Source organism: Gymnogyps californianus, chromosome 3 (assembly GCF_018139145.2).
Source record: "Gymnogyps californianus isolate 813 chromosome 3, ASM1813914v2, whole genome shotgun sequence".
Taxonomy (NCBI): domain Eukaryota; kingdom Metazoa; phylum Chordata; class Aves; order Accipitriformes; family Cathartidae; genus Gymnogyps; species Gymnogyps californianus.
In genome coordinates this window covers 104,983,089-105,001,807 of record NC_059473.1, presented here as the reverse complement: position 1 = coordinate 105,001,807, position 18,719 = coordinate 104,983,089, and the positions used below count along the sequence as shown (strand labels likewise).

Sequence of the window (18,719 nt, the reverse complement as noted above, 5' to 3'; positions counted from 1 at the left end):
TATTTTAGAATAAAGTTAACATTCACTTTTCCATGGAGTGCTTTTTGGAGTCTGTGGAATCATTCGGCACTGCCTTAAGGAAATCATTTGGCTCCATCAGTATGTGTACAGTGGAAATGTGCTCCAGTTCAGAGTCCGCTCTGTGGGTGTATATGAAATTGTTCTTCTCATGCAGTAATTGGCAAATAAGTTCTTGGAGAAGGTGGAAAGGAAGGAACTGCCACTTCTTCTTGGTGTGTGCCCTTGTCTGGCAGCTGCATTTTAAACCAGAACAGAAACCATGTGGTTTGAGGACAGGTTACCCTGCCTGTTCTCAGCTGTTTCCACTGGGGTGGAGGTTCATCTTACATGTCACTTGAAGTGACTGAAGAATTTGCATCCTTGTGCTGCCTCTTAATGTACTACAATGATAATTACATTATTTAGTTTGGGTTCTTTTTAAAAAATGTCTATTACAGCTTCTCTACAGCCATTTGGTAAGGCAATGAGCAGCCCTCGACAAGCACAGAACATACCATAGTGCTGTAAAAAGGAGAGAGAAATCTTGGCTGTTGAAGTGGATTTCTGTTTTCAGGCTACCAAAGGTCATCATAAAAAATGCAGATAAAACTGTGTGAAACATCACAAATACCTTATACCGTTTTTGTGCATTATTTGAATGATGATTAGATGTACTAGCAAAGTGCTAGTGGAGAATGAGTCATATCTCCATTGTATTCACATATGCCACTATAACCAAAATTCTTTAGAATAGAATATTTCAGTTGGAAGGGACCTACAATGATCATCTAGTCCAACTGCCTGACCACTTCAGGGCTGACCAAAAGCTAAAGCATGTTATTAAGGGCATTGTCCAAATGCCTCTTAAACACTGTTTGTTGGTCCCATTCAAATTTTGGGGGGTTTCTCATTTGTTTTTGTTTTTTTTTTTTTCCTGTTTTGCCTTTAGACCCAGATGAAGTAATTTACGATGATGTGCCAAGAGAAAATTCTGACTCTGAACCAGGTTTGAGGTCTTTGTAATACAGCCCACGTTGAAAGCAATGTAATATGGAATTCTGTGCATGTATACTGAATAGATACATTCATTAAGTACCTAAAATATATGTAAATGGAATTAACACTGTGTCAATAATCGGTAGGTCTTACAAAGTTCAGAATTAAACTAATGCTTGAAAGACTTTATCTCAGCAGGTCTCCTACACTGCTCTTCTCAGAAGCTGAATTTTGCTTAATTCTATAGATACTGTCCCAAATGCTTGAGTATTCTGTATATTAGAGAATTACAGTGTTCGGTGTTGTAGCTATAGTGACCTAAACAAGGCAAGGTAGGTAGGAAAGGGGTGTTTTAAATAGTGAAATAATGTATGATAATGCATCATTGTCACAGTTATACAGAGAACTACTATTTTCTTTAAAGTCCCCCTTCAACATAAAAATAGCTGATAGATGGAAGAGGAGATTCAGAGTGGCTGTTTACCATCCTGACTGTGACCCTACAGAAATGTTCTGTTTCAGCTTTGGAGTGGTCCAGCTCCTGATGATGTGACCATGTTTGGAAGGGGCAGAACAGATCTTGAAGTAGTTGCTGGAGCCAAGATTTTACCTTTACTGGGAATAGTGGAGCTAGGGCTCAAGAAGCTTATTTCAATGAGTCCTCGCTCAGATTTGTTTTGCATTTTTTGGTTGTGGTGAAGACTGTGCTTAAAGATTGGTTGCTACTAACTGATTTTGTGTTTGAGTGGGATTGGCTTGTTAGGAACTCAGCGTCTACTTGTCATGGCTCTCAGAGGGTGTAGGTGTTTGATACTGAAGTTGTTAATGATTCAAGAAAACACTTAAGCTTTCTTGCGTGAAAACCACATTTATCTTTAAAGCTGTAACATTTTCATTTCTTGTCCTTAGTGGTGTTCAGGCAAGGTGTTTTACAAATTATTACTGAAATTTGTTTCATTTATTATTTGAAAGTATTATGTTACATTCATGACTTGAATGCTTTTATTACTGGAAGGTCCCTCAGTGGACTGTGCTGCTCTGGGACGGAATATCTTTGCGCTGTCGCTGCTCAGTCAGGAAACACGTACACCAAGGCCAGGAGGCTGAGCTGGGGAGGGATATGGGATGTGGAGCAAAGGTCTGCTGAGCATCTCGATCAGAATTTTCAGCTTAACCCAGAAGACGTTAATTAAAATTTTGGCTTTCCATTTGTCCCCAAAGACATTGAAAGATTCTGAGAAAATAGGTAGTGAGGGAAGTTTCGTTTTTGTACATTCATGATCTTGATGTTTATTAATTGTATATTTTGTTGGGGAGACACAACTATTCCAAAAAAGTCTCAGTCAGAGCTCAGTCTACATTAGCAAGTGGACAAGATATGTCCACCAAATCACTGAGTAAATCCTGCCCCAATACTGGCATTGCAAAAGTTTGATTTATATAAGTCTTGACTTATTTTGACTTACTATGATGATTCTCTTAAATTATTCATTGTGCTAGATTACCACTAAAATGTCTTCTTCAGTAAGTATATTTTAAGGACAGTCTTGATATGCATGGAGGTTTAAAAAAAAAAATTCTTAAAATTTGATTCTTCCAAATTAGAGGAGATTCCTCTGTTAATTATGAAGAATTTAATCAATGTTAATATTAAAATATTTGGTCAAAATGTAGTTTTTAAATTGCAGAACCCAGGGTTTAAACAGATGTGTAAAATATGTTAGCTTTTATTTCCAGTACATATTTTTTCTCAATTTAAATAAAATGTCAATCTTAAAATGAAAGCACAACTTTTGTTTACTGAATTTAATATGAGACAGTTTTAAATGCTGCGTTATAACCTCTGGCAATAGGGATACCTGGCAGCAGTGTCCACACTTCTCTACTTGTAATGACAAATGATGCTGCATGTAGGGTGCATGCCTGTTTCCTGATAAGTAATTGGCACTAAAAATTTTCCATTTTGTTTTGAGTCAGTTTGTTGTAGTTGATATCTGTGCCAACGAAAAGATCCATGTCTTTAACAGGTGATACTTTGGTCAGCCTTTGCAATATAGCTTTCTATATCTTGAAACGGTTAATACTTCAAGCTCTTAGACTAGATTATGGGCAAGGTAACCTGCAGACATGGGAGACTCCTAGTAACTGGTGGAGTTGCAAGAATGACGAGTTGTAAAATATCAGTGTAACATGTTTCTTGCTACTTTGGTCTGATCTGTTCTGCTTAAAGTAGTGACGTTTTCGTTTGAGTCTTGCAATGTTCTAGCATTTGTCATTTGAGCTGATGATGAAGATGTTTCTAGGGACAAATGGCAAGCTTGCAAATGGAAGGATGCTTCTTCTCAGTGCAGATGTGTGTTCACAGCTACAGTTCGAACTTCCTTTGAATTTCTTCTAAAATATGTTCTGAGATTTGGACATAACAGTGTAGTTTGAGTAGGGCATGTTTTTAAAAGGATAGTGGTGTGTACACATAACACTGTCCTCTTTTAGTACTCTGTTTCAACAAAGACAACCCACTTTGGCCGTTTGAATATTGGATTTAATTCACATTTTAAAATGTGCGTACAAAAGTCTGTATAGTTCTTTATAGTACATCCTGAACAAGTTTTTTGGTGTTTAAACAAGCAGAAGTTTCAGTGTAGCTTTTTTTATTTTGGTTTAATTCTTGCAGAGGAAATGATTTATGATGATGTTGAAAATGGTGATGATGGTGGAAACAGCTCGCTGGAATATGGGTGGAGTTCAAGTGAGTTTGAAAGCTATGAAGAACAGAGTGATTCTGAGTGTAAAAATGGAATTCCCAGCTCCTTTTTGCGAGGCAACCACAAGAGACATGTATGTATCCCGCAGTGCTGCTCAGTCATTGAGGTTATCCTGATTTCCAACACTTGCATTTCCCACCTGTATTTCCCTTCTCCTCAATCCAGTTTCAAATGCCAACAGTGTCTTTTTAAAGGAGACGTGAATCAGCGTGAGAATGACAGTCCACAACAAAATGTAACAGGGAAAAGAAAAGATGAAAACATTAAACAGAAGCTCCTTAAAAAAAAGAAAAAACTCAGATTCGATGAAAGTGAAATTAAAAACGAGATTATTTTTGCTTGTGGGCAGTTCCTTGCCTTTTCTTCTTTTGCAGCTGCTGGATTAGTGTAAATGGTAAATGAGTGTGGAAAATAATGTGAAGAACAAATGGGGGTAAGCCTGACAAGACTTGAAATTTTGGGATCCTTCAGGTGCTCAAAAGTCACAAAACTGTTCACCAGTGTTCCCTACCTTTCTGTCTTAGATCTGTGTCACTGTGGCTGTTTGAAGGTGACTGAGCTTAAAAAGAAAACCCAAATAAAAGGTTTTTGTGATCAAAGAGAAGCCTGTACCATTTATTAGGGAGAGACGAGAGGTGGTGTGATTAAAATGATCCATCTGTGACACATCTCTGGTCTAGTATCTTTGGCTACATCCGTGCCGCGGGAAGCGGGAAGACACTGACGGCGTGGGTGCCTGCCCTCGCTGCATCTATCTGATTGCACATCAGGAGGAGCCCCGGGCTCCTGTGCTCTCGCTGATTCGGCTCCTCTCCTTCTGCCCTTGTGCCCTTCCTGTGAGAGGGAAGTCTCGCCTGGGACCTGGGCAGCCTCCCGCTGCCAGTTCCCTGCTCTGAGCGCTTGGAGGACGGGAGTGTGGGGCACACTGGGGACAGGCAGGGCCGGGCTCAGTGCCCGGAGTCACTGCAAAATCCTCAGGGCCCCCCGGCGTGTGCTGGCTAGGGATAGGCACCCAAGAGCCACTTCACAGCTGCGTACTGTTAGCTGCTCTAGCACCCTGTGGCTGGAGGATATAGGGGTAGTGGCCAGGGTGTTCTTCCATGGGACCCTTATTTTCATTTTGCAGGTTTCTTATCTTGATGAGAAGAAAAGCCTCACTGTCTGTTTCCTTCCAGTACACATTATCTGCTCTCCCCCCACCTCCATCCTTGCTGCCCGCCCTTTGGAACTCAGGGAGTGAGCAATTAACTGCAAGACTTGAGCCCAACCAAATCAGCACTTCGTAAGCTGAGTGCTCATCCTCTGGTTTTGGTTTGGTTTTGTCCTGACTAGAATAAGTTCCAGCTATTGCATCTGTTTCTTTCTGGGGAGTTTTTTAACTAGACTGAAGAAAACTGAGTTTGATATATTTTTTTTTTTTTTAATGCCTTTGGAAGAGACTAGGAAATGACTTTGCATGTGAGCATGTAAGTCTTAACATGGCTGCTGGTTTGTTCTTTTTTAATCTTTTCCTGTTATCTGTAGCTTCAACTTTGGCCATAGTTACAGGAATCTATTACACATGTGCACAAAGCAAGTTTTAAAGCCATTTTTTAAACACTTGTAAGTATACTTTGATCTGTCACAGGAAACTGTTGGCAGTGGGTTGAGAGTGATGGTACCAGGATCGGGCACATAGTGTCTGAGCAAGAGACCGAGGAGCGGTGGGAGGAGAGAGGCGTGCTCTGGGGTACAGCCCTGCAGCCGGCTTTTCCAGGCCTGTGACAAAAGGTTTTGAGGATTGCCTTGTGGGGATGAGGAGCCTAGGAACACATTAGTTCGTGGATGGAGAAGTCAGAGAGGCTTCTGTACCTGGATGGGTTACTGGGAGGTGGAGAAGTCAGGAAACTAGAGAAGGGGTTTGGTGGAGAACGAGGAAAGACAGAAACTTTAGGATTGCTGAAATTTAAAAAAACCCAAAAAAACCCCAACCAACAAACCAAAACCAAAAAAGCTCAACCCTCCCTGCACCAGCACGTCAACACAGGCACTCCACTTCATACCTTTTCTCTGTATCCATTCCTTGCACTAACTCTCACTTCTCCTCAGGTCTTGTGATGGATGTTACAGTATTTTCCCAGCACATCTGCTTCTATAGCCTTTCAGAGCCTATGAGGAACTTGCCTTGCTTATTATTTTTAGTGTCTGTTGAAAAGCATGGGAAGGCTGGAGGTGGGATTTTTAATTTTAAGTGCTGGTATGACTTCCCTCAAAGTCACTTTTTCATTATGACTCTTGATTATTATTTTTATTTATTTATTTATTTAAAGACAGGAAGGTTTTTGTGCTATTAAATATTTCTAGTCTGTGAACCAGATGCTGTTCTTAATTATGCTGCTGTAATGCCAGAATCATCATGTTGGAGGTAATCGCATCCTGACCCAGCCTAGTGGAGTAAAATGCTGGACCTGTCCCTTTGTTTTCAACTCAGTAGGCCGCCTCTTTCCTGATGCTTTCATCTCTTGCCAAATAACTCTGCTGACATCAAGCTGAGGGTTTTTCCATTGGACTTCTACTATAGAGTGCACTAAATATTTTCTTTTTTTTCTGGTTACATTTTAACCTCTTTTATCTGGCTTTCTCAAAATGTTTAACAAATGTTAATTAGTATTCCAGAGCATTTCTCTGTGATAGTTTCCTTACCTTGCACATGGATATATTCAGGTACAAGATGGTTACACCCATGGTCATACAATGAGGCTATGATAGATGCGCGTGGAAATGACAAAACTATGCATCCTCCCCTGTTAGTGTCTCCTTACCTGACTCGCTGGCACTATCGATCTCCATCTTCTCAGGTGTCAGCAACCTCCGCAGGTTCTTCAGCCTTTGAGAATTCTTCCGATTCACTGTTTTGAAGGATAGTCGCAAATATACTCGCTAGGGTTTGTGCTTCAGCGAACGATGCTCATGGTTAAAGCTGATGCGTTGTTTCAATACAGTTTATAAGAGATGTGTACAATATAGTTAATACACAGTTAGCTTAGCCAAAGTGACTTTGCCCGTCTCTTTACATAGTTGCCAGTGTAGCAGAAAGGCACTTGGCTGAGTTTCAGAAGGTTCAGCGATGCACAGGAGCGATGGTCCATTTGTCAGGTTGGAACTTCCCTAAATGATCATTTTCCCTCAGTTGTCTGTGTATCACTAGGCAGATGGGGCAACATGCATGATATACGCGAGTACTTTAACATGAAGTTTGCACTACAGGCTTTTTGAAAAGATTGTGTCTTTTTATACACTGTAGCTTTCTCATGACCTAACGCGTTTAAAGGAGCATTATGAAAAAAAGATGAAAGATTTGATGGCAAACACTGTGGGAGCAGTAGAGATTCAGCAACTAAAGCAAAAACATGAGCTGAAGGTAGCGTAGTTGATTTTTGTAACTAGCTACATTTAAATGATTGCTTTTCCAATACAGACAATGTTGTCTTTTTCTTTTAATAATAACTTGAAAAAGCGGACGATAATTTGTATGAAATGAATTGTAAATGTGCTGGATTATTATTATGCAGTTTGTCTTAAAGGTACTTTGTCAAGGACCTTTTCTCATGCTTACTTTTAATGGTAACAGTTCCAGAAGATGAGGTAGGGCATTGTCCTTCCCTGCTGACTGGTGCCCTTATCCCAGAGCGTGAGCCAGGCGTACAGCCCTGGCGCCTCTCTGAGACCTGGGTGAGCGCCACAGGGCTAGCCTGACCCTGGCTCTCCAGCCACACGGGGTCAAATTGTGGGAGTCAGAATCTCCCTGCTCTCCATTCTGAATGGAGCCAGTATGAAAAGGCTGGGGTTTTGCTAAAAGCTTCAGCTCAAACCAAGAAATTGCCTGATTGCAGCAAGACAGCTTTGTTTGTGTTCTGATGTCGCTGATGATGTCAGCACAGCTCTGACAGTAGTGGGGTTTTTTTCCCATGGTGGCATTTTGGGAAAGCAAAAGTACAAAGCAGTTTTTTAAATAAACATTTCCTAGCAAAACAACACTTCATTTTTATTTTTTTTGCATGAAATTTATTTTTTCTGTAGTAGTGTACTATAAAATTATGCAATTCTTAATTAAATCAACTTATTTCTTCAATTAATGAAATTATTAGTTGTAACATTTTCTGCAAAACAGTGTTTATTTAAGAATATAGTTAATACAGAACTGAGTGTAGGGGATTATCTTTAGGTCAGGAATACTTCAGCAGAGTTAGTGGGACACTGGAAGATGGACAAGAACCTTGGCTGTTAATGACCTGTTCGTAGTATTTATTTGTTATATAATGTAAAGCTGAGCATTTGAAACCATTTTGAGTTCAGATGTTTGATGCAGAAGGGTTCTTAAGCATTTCTGCTGTTTTAGGCTTGCATACATTATTGCGATGAAGTAAGTCCTTTCTCCAGGTTTGATTGTATTAAGAAAAAGTACAGGTGCTCAGATCTGAGCTTTTATGGATCTGTGTACTTATTATATATTCCTTGGGCTTTGGCCTATATTTATAGGCTAAACTACTTGACAGTGTTCTTTTTAAAAATATTTTCATGAAAAGTACTCTGCATGGTATGCTCAAATGTGTTCCTATTATTCACTGAACATGTAGACTGTATTTTTTTGTCTTATAGATGCAAAAGCTTATGAGAGCTGCTAGAGAAGGTACCAAAGATGGGCTCGAAAAGACAAAAGCAGCTGTGAAAAAGGGTCGTTCTTTCATTAGAACAAAATCTTTTATTTCTCAAGGTATGTGCCAATTACACTCTCTCTAGTCATTCCTGAAAAAGGAAGTGAATGGCTTAGCAGTTTTTTCTACTGGGAGCTGAGTACTGGATGCATGAAATCAGCTTTATGTCAATAAAGTATGGTATAATACTCAGTTCAGATGACAGTATGGTCAATGCATCTTGAGTAGTTTTAGGTTTGGGGCAAGAACCTGAGTGACCTGAGAAGCCTGAGGACCACAGATAAGGGTCTACTTAACAACAACAAAAAATCCCACCAGTGTCATAGTTGCTATGTAGGTATTGGTATATGGAAGTATGGAAATTATGTTAAGGTACTAAGTCTGTCTAGTTCCCTCCATCGAGTAAATCCTGAATGTCCGGAAGGTCTGCTGTTATGACATGGTTTTCAGTGGAGTGATAGTTGACTATTTCAAAAAAGTTTGTCGTGGCCAAGGGATAACAAATGCTTTCTGTGCTTGAGAGTGGAAGTAGGGGAAAAGACTGTTCTGCTTTATCACAGTTTGGTGATTTTTGATGAAAACTGCGTTTGGATTGGGAAGACAGAAAGTGGTCTAAAATCAAAAAGCTGAAAGTATTTGTGTTTTTTCTCTAGTTAAGAACAAACATCAGCCCTCTGTCTTGAGCCTCAGCAGCAGCAGTCCACAGTTAATTTTTGCAAGAGGCAGGGGGTAGTAACAGAATACAAACTTACTTCTTCAGGATAAGTCTGAGAGGTGGTATGTCTTTCTGCTCAAGTTTCTGCCCAACTAATTGAATGGTTGTAACTTCAGAGCTTATAAAACTACAATTTTAGAAAGCTAAAACCACAAGACTGGAACAAGACATTTTTGGTGAGCGAGCTAACGTAAAGCTGCATCCTATCTGTAAGGACAGGGACACATCTTACATCCCTGTCATGGCCTCTAACTGCTTCTGAACTTACCAATTCACAGACAGAAAATAGAAAGTTATTTGCACAAACTTTGAGGATACATTTTTGATCACTAACTTCTTGCTGTTGCACAGAAGAAAATTATCTGCTTCAGTAGGGCAGTGTTACAGTGGACCTGGCATTCCTCCTTACATTTCTAGAGGTTAGGTAGCAAACACAGGATGTCTGTGGACAGTTTAATCCTTTAGCCACTTAACAAATCAGCAGGGAGCTAGTGACAAATTTGTCAAATAAACTCATGAATTCCTCCCAGCCAGCAGATCTACTTCCCTTAATTCCCTTACTTCCCGTTTTGTTCTAAGACATAGTTTCTCGTACTGTTCTTTATCTCTCCTTTGCTCGTGTCTGCTTGTTTGGCTGGCTGTGTACTGCCACCTATCACTGCACTTCGGTGGTGCTTTTTGCATAAAATTAGTACGTAGGGAGCAATGCAGAATCCCTTGCTCTCATTTCTGATGAAAGCCAACGTTTTGGTACATTTGGCTACTTATTTTAGTTCAGTTATGGAAGGGCGTATGAGATTTTTTAAGTTGGATCATCTTATGGGTGTGTTTAATTTCTTCCCAAAGATCATTTATTTCAAAACTGCGAGCCCTGGAGCTGCAGTATTTTAACCCTAGTTGTCATGTCCTGCATTCTAGACAGCCCTGTTCTCCTAGCTGTGAAGAGGGAGTAGAGGTCAAGCAAAAGATGCATAGGCTGTCTCCTGCTGTGTGGCTTTTAGGATTTTGAGTTACTTTTGAAAGATGTACTGTATTAGAGCGCCTATCGGTGGTGGTATTTATATGATTTCACAGGTGATACAGAAGTGCTGGGAAATTTCTTTTGTTTGATAAGTGAAAATAAGACTGCTGTGTAATTACTGTGCTTGGATGATAGGATCTTTGCCTTTTTTTTTTTCTTTCAATCTACATGTTGTAAAAGTTGACATTTTGGTTATTCAATTATTTGTAGATCATAGATCATCATGTCTGGAAGAAGAAGAGCTGAATTTATTTATTGATGTGGACTGTATGCATACAGAAGCAATTATGACTCCTATGCCTGAAGGATTATCACAGCAGCAGGTAGTAGGCTTTTGGAAATACAGCCTTCTGCCTCTTTTTCCTCCCCTTCTGCTCTACATCAATGGCTCCCAGGTGCCTTGCTCTTCAAACATATTGGCGTTTAACATAAATTAAGTGGACATCAAATTCAGAACTGAATAAATAGTTTTTTGAAAATTGGTATGTGTGCATATAGTTGCATCAGTCCTGCATTCAGCCAGAGATGCAAAATGCTGTTTTGCATTATAAAATTGTATATTGTAATTATATTGTTTCCCTACCTGAACACTTAAGCTAAATGTGATGGTTTTGAGTGAAAAAGAAAAAGTTTAAACATATTTATTGAGTCAGACAACATTGCTCCAGGATTTCTATTTTGAATGTAATGAATATCCTGTATGTTCTCTGAATCTTAAGGTTTCTCCTGATTAAAAAAACTTGTTCCCAATAAAGTCAAGTCTACAGAAGAGTATATTTTGCTGTTCTCCACCTCAAACTCTGTAGTCACTGTGGAAACCACTTCAAAAAACACTGAAATCAGCATCAGTTAGAAATCTTGGCTGAAAATAAATCTGTGGGTTCATGTTACTGTATTGTTATGACAAGTAATAACTATATGAGAGTTTTTTGCTTCTTGTGGTGTCAAGTCATGAGTTGGTCAGTACCTTCAGAAAATGAGCAAAAAACCAAATGAAGGGGCAGTTGAGAGTGGTATAAGTTTTTTGGTTTGCTTGGTGAGGTTTATTTTTGTAACGTGTTTAGCACAATGAAGTGCTAATCTTGTAACAATACAACTACCAAACTGTGCTACATTACTGTAAGATTTCATTATAATGTAAGATCTCAGCATCAATCTGAATGCTGTCTTTTCCTTCATTCCAAATAGGGTTTTGAGAGTTTCAGTGGTTTTTTTGCAGGTAATTAAAAATAAATGTACCCTCTTTTGGAAAAATAGAGTGCTCTTAGTTTCGAGCAAACTAGTAATTGTTGTGTAGGTCATGATATATGTTGCTTATCTGCTCAGGAGAAGCTGCCCAAGTGGGCAGGAATGGAGTTAGAAAAGCCAAAGCTCAGCTGGAGCTAGTGAGGTGTGAAGGGCAACAATGAAAGGTTTCTTGTATGTACATTGGCAGCAAAAGGAAGGCTAAGAAAAATATGCGTCTGCTGCTTGATGGGGCAGGGACTAGTGACAAAGGATACTGAAAAGGTGAGGTACTCAGTGCCGCCTTTGCCTCAGCTTTTACTGGTGAGGTTTGTCCTCAGGCCTCTGAAGCCCCTGAACCTAGAGGCAGGTCCTGCTGGAGTGAAGCATTACCTGTGGTTAGGGGGTACTGAGGCCACTTGGACATATTGGTGTCTGTGGGACCAGATGGGATGGATTTAAGGGTGCTGAGGGTAAGGCCTTTCTCTGTTGTCTAAGATCACAGTGATCAAAAGACTGGAAAAAAGTAAATGTCACACTCTCATCCTCAAGAAGAGCAAGAAGGAGGATCCAGGCTGGCCTCACCTCAGTCCCTGCGAAGGTGATGGAGCAAATGCTCCTGGGAGCTATTTGTGGGTTTGGAGGGACAGGAGGGTGATTGGGAACAGTCAGCATAGATGGACCAGAGTCCATTTGTGCCTGAGCAGCTTGAGTCCCTTTGAGATGACTGGCTTGTGGACAGAGGAGAGCAGAGGGTGTCGTTTACCTCTGCTTTAGCAAGGTTTTCAGCAGTCTCCTGAAGTACCCCTGTAGCCGTATGGGTGGACTAGAAGGTGGGTGGAAGACAGGCGAGGACACCATGCTCAGAAGGTTGTAGTCCATGGTACAAAGTCCAGCCAGTGGCCAGTGTTAGTGGTGTCCCTCAGGAGTGGATATAGGGCCCATGGTGTTTAATGCCTTTATTAACAATCCGGATGCCAGCTGCAGTGCACATTTGGAGGTGATACCAAATTGGAGGGGTGCAAGAGGCCGTGTGTGGGAGGGTGGGGCTGCTGGTCAGCATAGCTTTGATGGGCTGAGGTTAACAGACAAACAAGCAGCAAAACGGAGGCCAACACAAGTCCTGGCTCTGGGATGGAGTAACCCTGTGCCACGGCACAGGCTGGGGGCCGGCAGGCTGCACAGCAGCCCTGGGCATCCCAGCTGGAGAGGGTGAAGGCCAGAAGCCCCTGCCAGCCTGGACTGCTCTGCCACGACCGAGCTGACTTTATGAATGTGCTTGTTTTAAACAGCAGGTGGCACGGTAGCTTTTGTTTAAAACCTGGTGCCTGTTTAAATACTATGTCACGGGTTGGGTCTCAGTAGCGATAGCTTTTGCTTCATTTTAGTACTGGGATCTGAATACTTAGAATAAGTTATTTATGTTTGTATGCTACTGTTACTAGCGAAAATGTGAATATAAATGTAAGACTTGCATGCAAGCCTCTTGTAAGTTGTGCGTATCTATTGCAGTAACCTGTAGGCACTATTAAGTACCTATTTTGTGTGTTACAGAGCCTGAAAAAAACATTTTCTACAGAGGTTTATTCTTTTCAGAAGAATGAACTGTGACTAAAAGTAGAGTTAGTATCCTTTACTGGAGCAGCTGATATGTTACACCAAATAAGACACTGCTAAATCCATTCTAAACACAAGTTAGACACAACTAATTTTACCGTATATATCTTTAAGCAAGGCCTCAGATAATTTTAAAGTCTTCCTTTGAAATGCCAGTACTTGAAAGAAAATCCTAGCATAACCTGCACTTAACTTAATAATGCAAAATACAAGTGTGGTGAATTAAAGGCAGCCGTGGCGGAGGAGGCAGGAGGCTGTGGGGATCAGGAGCAGAGAGAAGCAAGTCTGAGATTTGAGTTTCATGGTCATTTAGGCTATCTTAAAATAGCAAAAGAAGCAGTTTTGCCTTCCCTTGTAGTTGTGGGGAGTGGTTTGATCCTGCCCTTGTGCTGTCTTCTCCCTCAGAGTCCTGCTTTTGAAAGCCCTGGGATGAGCTGGATTAGGAAATGGATTTGGGTGAAAACAAATCATTAAAACGAGCAAGAAATCTAATCAATAACAGTAAAAAGATTAAATTTTAAACCAGATTGGTTCCCCAGTCTTTCCTGTCGTGTCACCTGCACATGTGTACAAAGTGTGTTTCAGCTGAATTGCAGAAGCGGGAGGTGGAGAAGGAGGTGTGATAAATAGCCTGTAGTTTGTAAACATGAAATATGGTAGCATTTCCTGAAGCTCTTGCAACTCTGTCAGTGGGTATGAATATAGATGAGATGGGGTTTTCACTTATGCATGGTAATGCCCAAAAAAGAATGCTGACTTACTTAGATACTTCCTTAGTGGTACAGTTTATATGGCCTTACCTTAAAAAGGCAATTAATGTTTGCTTGGTTGTCCTTCCGGTTACTCCTAATAAATTTATAAAGCATATTAAAAAAAGAAAAGTAATCTTGAAGACTGATTTTGAAAACTGGTTACCTATTTTGTTGCAGCAATTCACTGGAGTAGCCAACATCATCTTATACCTATTATTATTTATATTAATGCCTAAATTCATACATCTAAAATTAAAAGACAAGTTTCAAAAGTAAAGCTTGAAATTGCAAGTCAGCAAAGATTATAGATACAATAACTGTTGTGTTCTTTAAAATAAATACATAATTTTAGAGTAATAGTAAATTTAATTACTTTTGAAGAGGTACAGTATTATTTTATTGCAGTTCCTGTATTGAAATTGCTTTGTGTTTCTTGTGTTTTATTAATGTGAGAATTTTATCGTCAACATTCCCAACTATGATGAACATGTTACCTGATTAGAGCTTCAGACAAAACTTTGTTTCTTCAACAGGTTGTGAGAAGGTATATTTTGGGCTCTGTAGTTGACAGTGAGAAGAATTACGTGGATGCTCTCAAAAGAATCCTGGAGGTACCTTAATATCTCTTGCATTTTATAATTTGGAAATTTGAAAAATAATCAGATCCTTAAAGAATCTGTAGTATGACTCTCATAGATTTTGCTACAGATGCTTCATACCAAATGTTTAGAGGTTTTGTGTGTGTATACTGTTACATAAGTTGTTTTTTTTCTGCTTGTACAAGATCCTTTTTTTTGTGTGTTTGTTTAAATCTATTTATGTATTTTTTTTTCCCCACAGCAATATGAGAAGCCCCTTTCAGATATGGAACCAAAGTTACTGAGTGAAAGAAAACTCAAAATGGTCTTTTATCGAATTAAGGAAATTCTTCAGTGCCATTCAATGTTTCAGATTGCGCTGGCGAGTCGTGTATCTGAGTGGGACTCTGTTGAAATGATTGGTGATGTCTTTGTTGCTTCAGTAAGCAAATGCATCTGAACAGATAATCTGTTTTTATTTTAGGCTTGTTATTCCATCTCTATATCTTTCTGTCTAACTTGGCTACTTTATTCCCATGTTCTCCAATGCCTGTGGCAACTGTCAGAGTATGTATGTACCATCCTGGTAAGGAAACTGACACCAACACATGTCTTCGGCTTGGTTGGCAGATGTGAAAGGATTGTGGGCAAAATTTTCAGGCTTTGATCAAGCTTTCAGACATTTAAGTAAACAGTTTCTTTTTCTGAGAAGATAGAGATTCACAAACCCACCAAAATTAAGGTGAGATTGAGGCTCATCATCTCTTTAAAAGTAGGTAGTCATACATAGTATGTTTGTTCGGAGTAGAAAAAAAACACAGTAGGTGATGTCCTGAATTCCTGGGTTTTAACTGAGCCTGGAGCACAGGTAAAGAGTATTTGTAAAACACTATCCTACCGTTAATGGAAGTCCATCCAGTAAAGGACTGATCTAGCTACTGCTTTGAATTAGAGAAAACAAGAAGTGGCCTTGGTTGATAGAAAGACATTGTTCCCACTATGAGTGTGTGGATGGAAGAGGCTGCCTACCTGCTGGTTTGAGTGCTTTGTTTTGTTGCTGCTCAGCTGCTGGAACTTACCACCTTTTCATGCCTGCTGTAAGAGAGCTGAGATCTGTGTCTCTGAGTGCTTTGACCCCATTTCAGTCAAAATGAAATGGTTACTAATGATTTGCTGTTTAAAGCAAACCTGTGTTGTTTTGACTGAAGCAAGTTAGGTAGTGTTAATGAGACCAGCTCTGCAGAAGAGGGGGATAAAATTACTAAGAAGGCAATGGGCAGCTATCTTACGCTTCACATGGCTGTTTGCAGGCCACACAATCTGTCTGCTTTCTTGGTAAACCCTTACCAGCTGACGACGAGGCATGAACCAGCGGGCTCACCAAATCTGGAAGACAGGCAGCAGTGAGATGATCAGGGGATCCCAGCAGCTGCTTTGAATCTCAGTGGATGCCCTTTGATTGCCCATAGTCCTCAGGCTCTGCCCTAGTGTTGTAGCCAAGACGAAGTTACTTCTGTAAATTTACATTTTGTAATTCCCAGCTGTTACATCTTTAGGTTTCCAGCCTGTCTTCTACAGAAAGATTATTTTGGACATCGCCAGTATTTCTGTAGATCCAGCACTAGGCCAAGCAAAGCCCTAGCTCTGAGCAAGGCGAGTCCTTAACAGTCAGAGGTCTAGATAGTTATGCTTTCAGGGATCTTTTGTATTTATAGTTAAGGTTTACCCTTTTATCTTTTCAGTTTTCTAAATCTATGGTATTGGATGCGTACAGCGAATATGTAAACAACTTCAGTACAGCAGTAGGGATTCTCAAGAAAACATGTGCCACCAAACCTGCCTTTTTAGACTTCTTAAAGGTGAGTTTGTTGAATCTTAAAACAGCTGGGCGTATGATATGAATAAGATAGTATAAATTATAAGGTAGGGTGAAATTTGACTGCTGGTACTGTATATTGTGTGACTGTTTTTGTGGACTTTGGTTTTATGTTTTATGGGTTTGGCACAAAAAAGCCCCAGAGAATTCACTTCCACTACTGTATTTTCAGAATAATAACATGATGTTAGATCTGGGATGTATGTATTTTGAAGTGCAGAGTAGTTTTGTTGTTGTTCAGATCAGTTTATTAGTGTTTGCGTGACTGTACTTGGCAAAACATTGGGATTCTTTCATATCGGGTGAGCTTCAAATAATAGTTCACCATCTGAGGCCTCTTCTTATTTGGGATTTATTTTACTTCTGACTTCTTTGTTGTATTGTGCAGAGTAGTGTCCCTAGATTTCCGTTCCACAACGATTTCCTAGTATTTTGGAAATGATGTTTCCAATTTGGGGTTGAAATGGAAAATTTTTGTGCAGAATGCATACTGTCCTGATGAATATGATGCTTCTGATGATGTGCACAGAGAGCCTGGTACATGCAGTAGAAGTGTTGCGAATCCCAAGGGATGATACCTTGCAGAGGGTACACAAAATCCATTGCAAGGCTTTTAGGCTTGCAGAAGTGTCAGTGACGCTTCTGAGAGCCTGGAAGCTCTGCTTGTCCTGTTCCCTGAGAGTCCTGGATTGAGTTGTGCCTCTCAGAGCTGTCACCCTGTCAGGTCTGTTGCAGTGGTCCACCAAACACTGAAACTGGGTGCCCTAGGCAAACTAAATAGTGAGGCTCTTAGGTTGCCTAGAGGGGGGTGACAGGGGGGCTGATTCCTAATTTGTCTTCAGATCTTAAAATTAACTAACAGCTTTTTGGAGTGTGGCCAGCACTACACAGGATTATATTCTGGAACCCTTAGGCACCACAAAGATCAGACTCTCTAGTGAGCATATAGTCACTTCATGCCTCTCACTGTTAAAAGCCCGTTGTTCCAATAGAGGCATAACTTATGCCTCTCATCACTGCTTGTCAGTGCCGGCACCGGTGGTGCTCAGAGCTGGGGACTCAGAGACGAACTCTGAGGACAGACGACATTTCTGTACCTTCCTTTTTTTGTTTGCCCACCAGCAATGAAGACCAGAATCTTCACTACTGCTGTTTAGGCAAAAAAAAGTTTGTGGAGATAAGAATGGAAACAAATTGTTGTGAAGCTGATAGTTGTAGCAATACGTAGCAATTTAAGCACAACACCAGTTTAATATTGTCTAAATTTGCTTTGTTTTTGAGTATTTCCTCTACTCTCCTTATTTTGGGTCAGCTGTGATTCTGGCCAAAATATCTCCAAACGTTGAAATGTCTTATACAAACAGGGCTTTTCTGCACATGCAAATGAAATTTGTCTGGTTTTATCTGCCGGTCCTGATAACCCAAATAATGGATTCTTATGTTTTTCTTTCCAAACATAAATCAATGTTCTTTTCCTTAGTTTCTTTTAATAAAGAAAATGAAAATCTCTTTTGTTTGCATAGCACTGAGATTATGATGTTTTCCTTAGATTTCCTCTTAAAAACACATAGGTAGTTAGAGATTTATAGTCTCTTAGCCCCAAGAAACAGTGCAGGAGCAGTAATAAATTATGGACTATAAATCAACAGATCACTTAGAGTTTTCAAATTTAAGACCTTGAACAAGTACGTTCCCTTTGTTGTGCTTGAAGTTAAGCAGATGTTTCAGTGCACTGCTTATGTAAAAAGCATGAACGTGCTGTATTAATATATACGTAGGTGCTGCATTGCTGGTGTGGCTTTATCCCAGCTGTATTTATTTAAGGAGGAGATTTCAGTTCAGTGACATGCCATCATTTTAATAGTGATTTTTTTAAAGGATTTAATATTTTTAAATGAAATCTTTATAGTAAATGGAATCTTTACAGTACCACTGTTATAATTAATGTAAATGATGTAGAAGAATTTTTAGGAAATGTTTTCCTGTCATTCTGTAACTGATGGAAATATGCTCACGGTAGTAAACAGTGTGGCTTTCTTGCATTGCAGCAGTGCCAGGAGTCAAGCCCTGATCGAATTACACTGTATGGTTTAATGATGAAACCTATCCAGCGCTTTCCACAGTTCATTCTACTATTGCAGGTAAATAATGTTTACCAAAGGGATGCTTGTGTTGCATTCTTACGTGGTTTGCTTGTGGGATTGCATGGTAACTGTCTTCTGCTGGAGGAGCGTGCTGCAGTGGAAGTGACCACTGGATCATGGGGAAATAACAAAGAAAAAATTTCAGTGCATCATAACGTGCTGATCTCATAGTCTGATTGGAGGCACAGGCAGTAAATACACTGCAGGAAAATCTTAGTAAACTAGATTTACTGTATATTATTTGCTAGATTAGATTTAGCTTGTAAGTCACTTTGCAGTAAAGCTGTAGTTCAAATGTCCTACTTGTTCATATCAGTTTGTTAGCTAATAACACTTC

General features: G+C 39.9%; 1 protein-coding gene across 5 annotated transcripts in view; it reads left to right on the top strand.

Annotated features, from left to right (window-relative positions):
* ARHGEF10 (Rho guanine nucleotide exchange factor 10) overlaps positions 1 to 18,719 on the top strand; it is a 114,736-nt gene that overhangs the window by 32,705 nt on the left and 63,312 nt on the right. For 2 of the 5 annotated variants that reach the window (XM_050893454.1, XM_050893455.1), the window contains exons 8-16: positions 950 to 1,006; positions 3,671 to 3,834; positions 7,045 to 7,161; positions 8,400 to 8,514; positions 10,402 to 10,514; positions 14,318 to 14,395; positions 14,625 to 14,804; positions 16,105 to 16,221; positions 18,287 to 18,379. In XM_050893454.1, the coding sequence (XP_050749411.1) occupies positions 950 to 1,006; positions 3,671 to 3,834; positions 7,045 to 7,161; positions 8,400 to 8,514; positions 10,402 to 10,514; positions 14,318 to 14,395; positions 14,625 to 14,804; positions 16,105 to 16,221; positions 18,287 to 18,379 (1,034 nt within the window). Of the gene's footprint in view, positions 1 to 949; positions 1,007 to 1,110; positions 1,139 to 3,670; positions 3,835 to 7,044; positions 7,162 to 8,399; positions 8,515 to 10,401; positions 10,515 to 14,317; positions 14,396 to 14,624; positions 14,805 to 16,104; positions 16,222 to 18,286; positions 18,380 to 18,719 lie in introns of those variants that run through there. The other 3 variants (XM_050893456.1, XM_050893457.1, XM_050893458.1) reach the window with 2 other exon arrangements.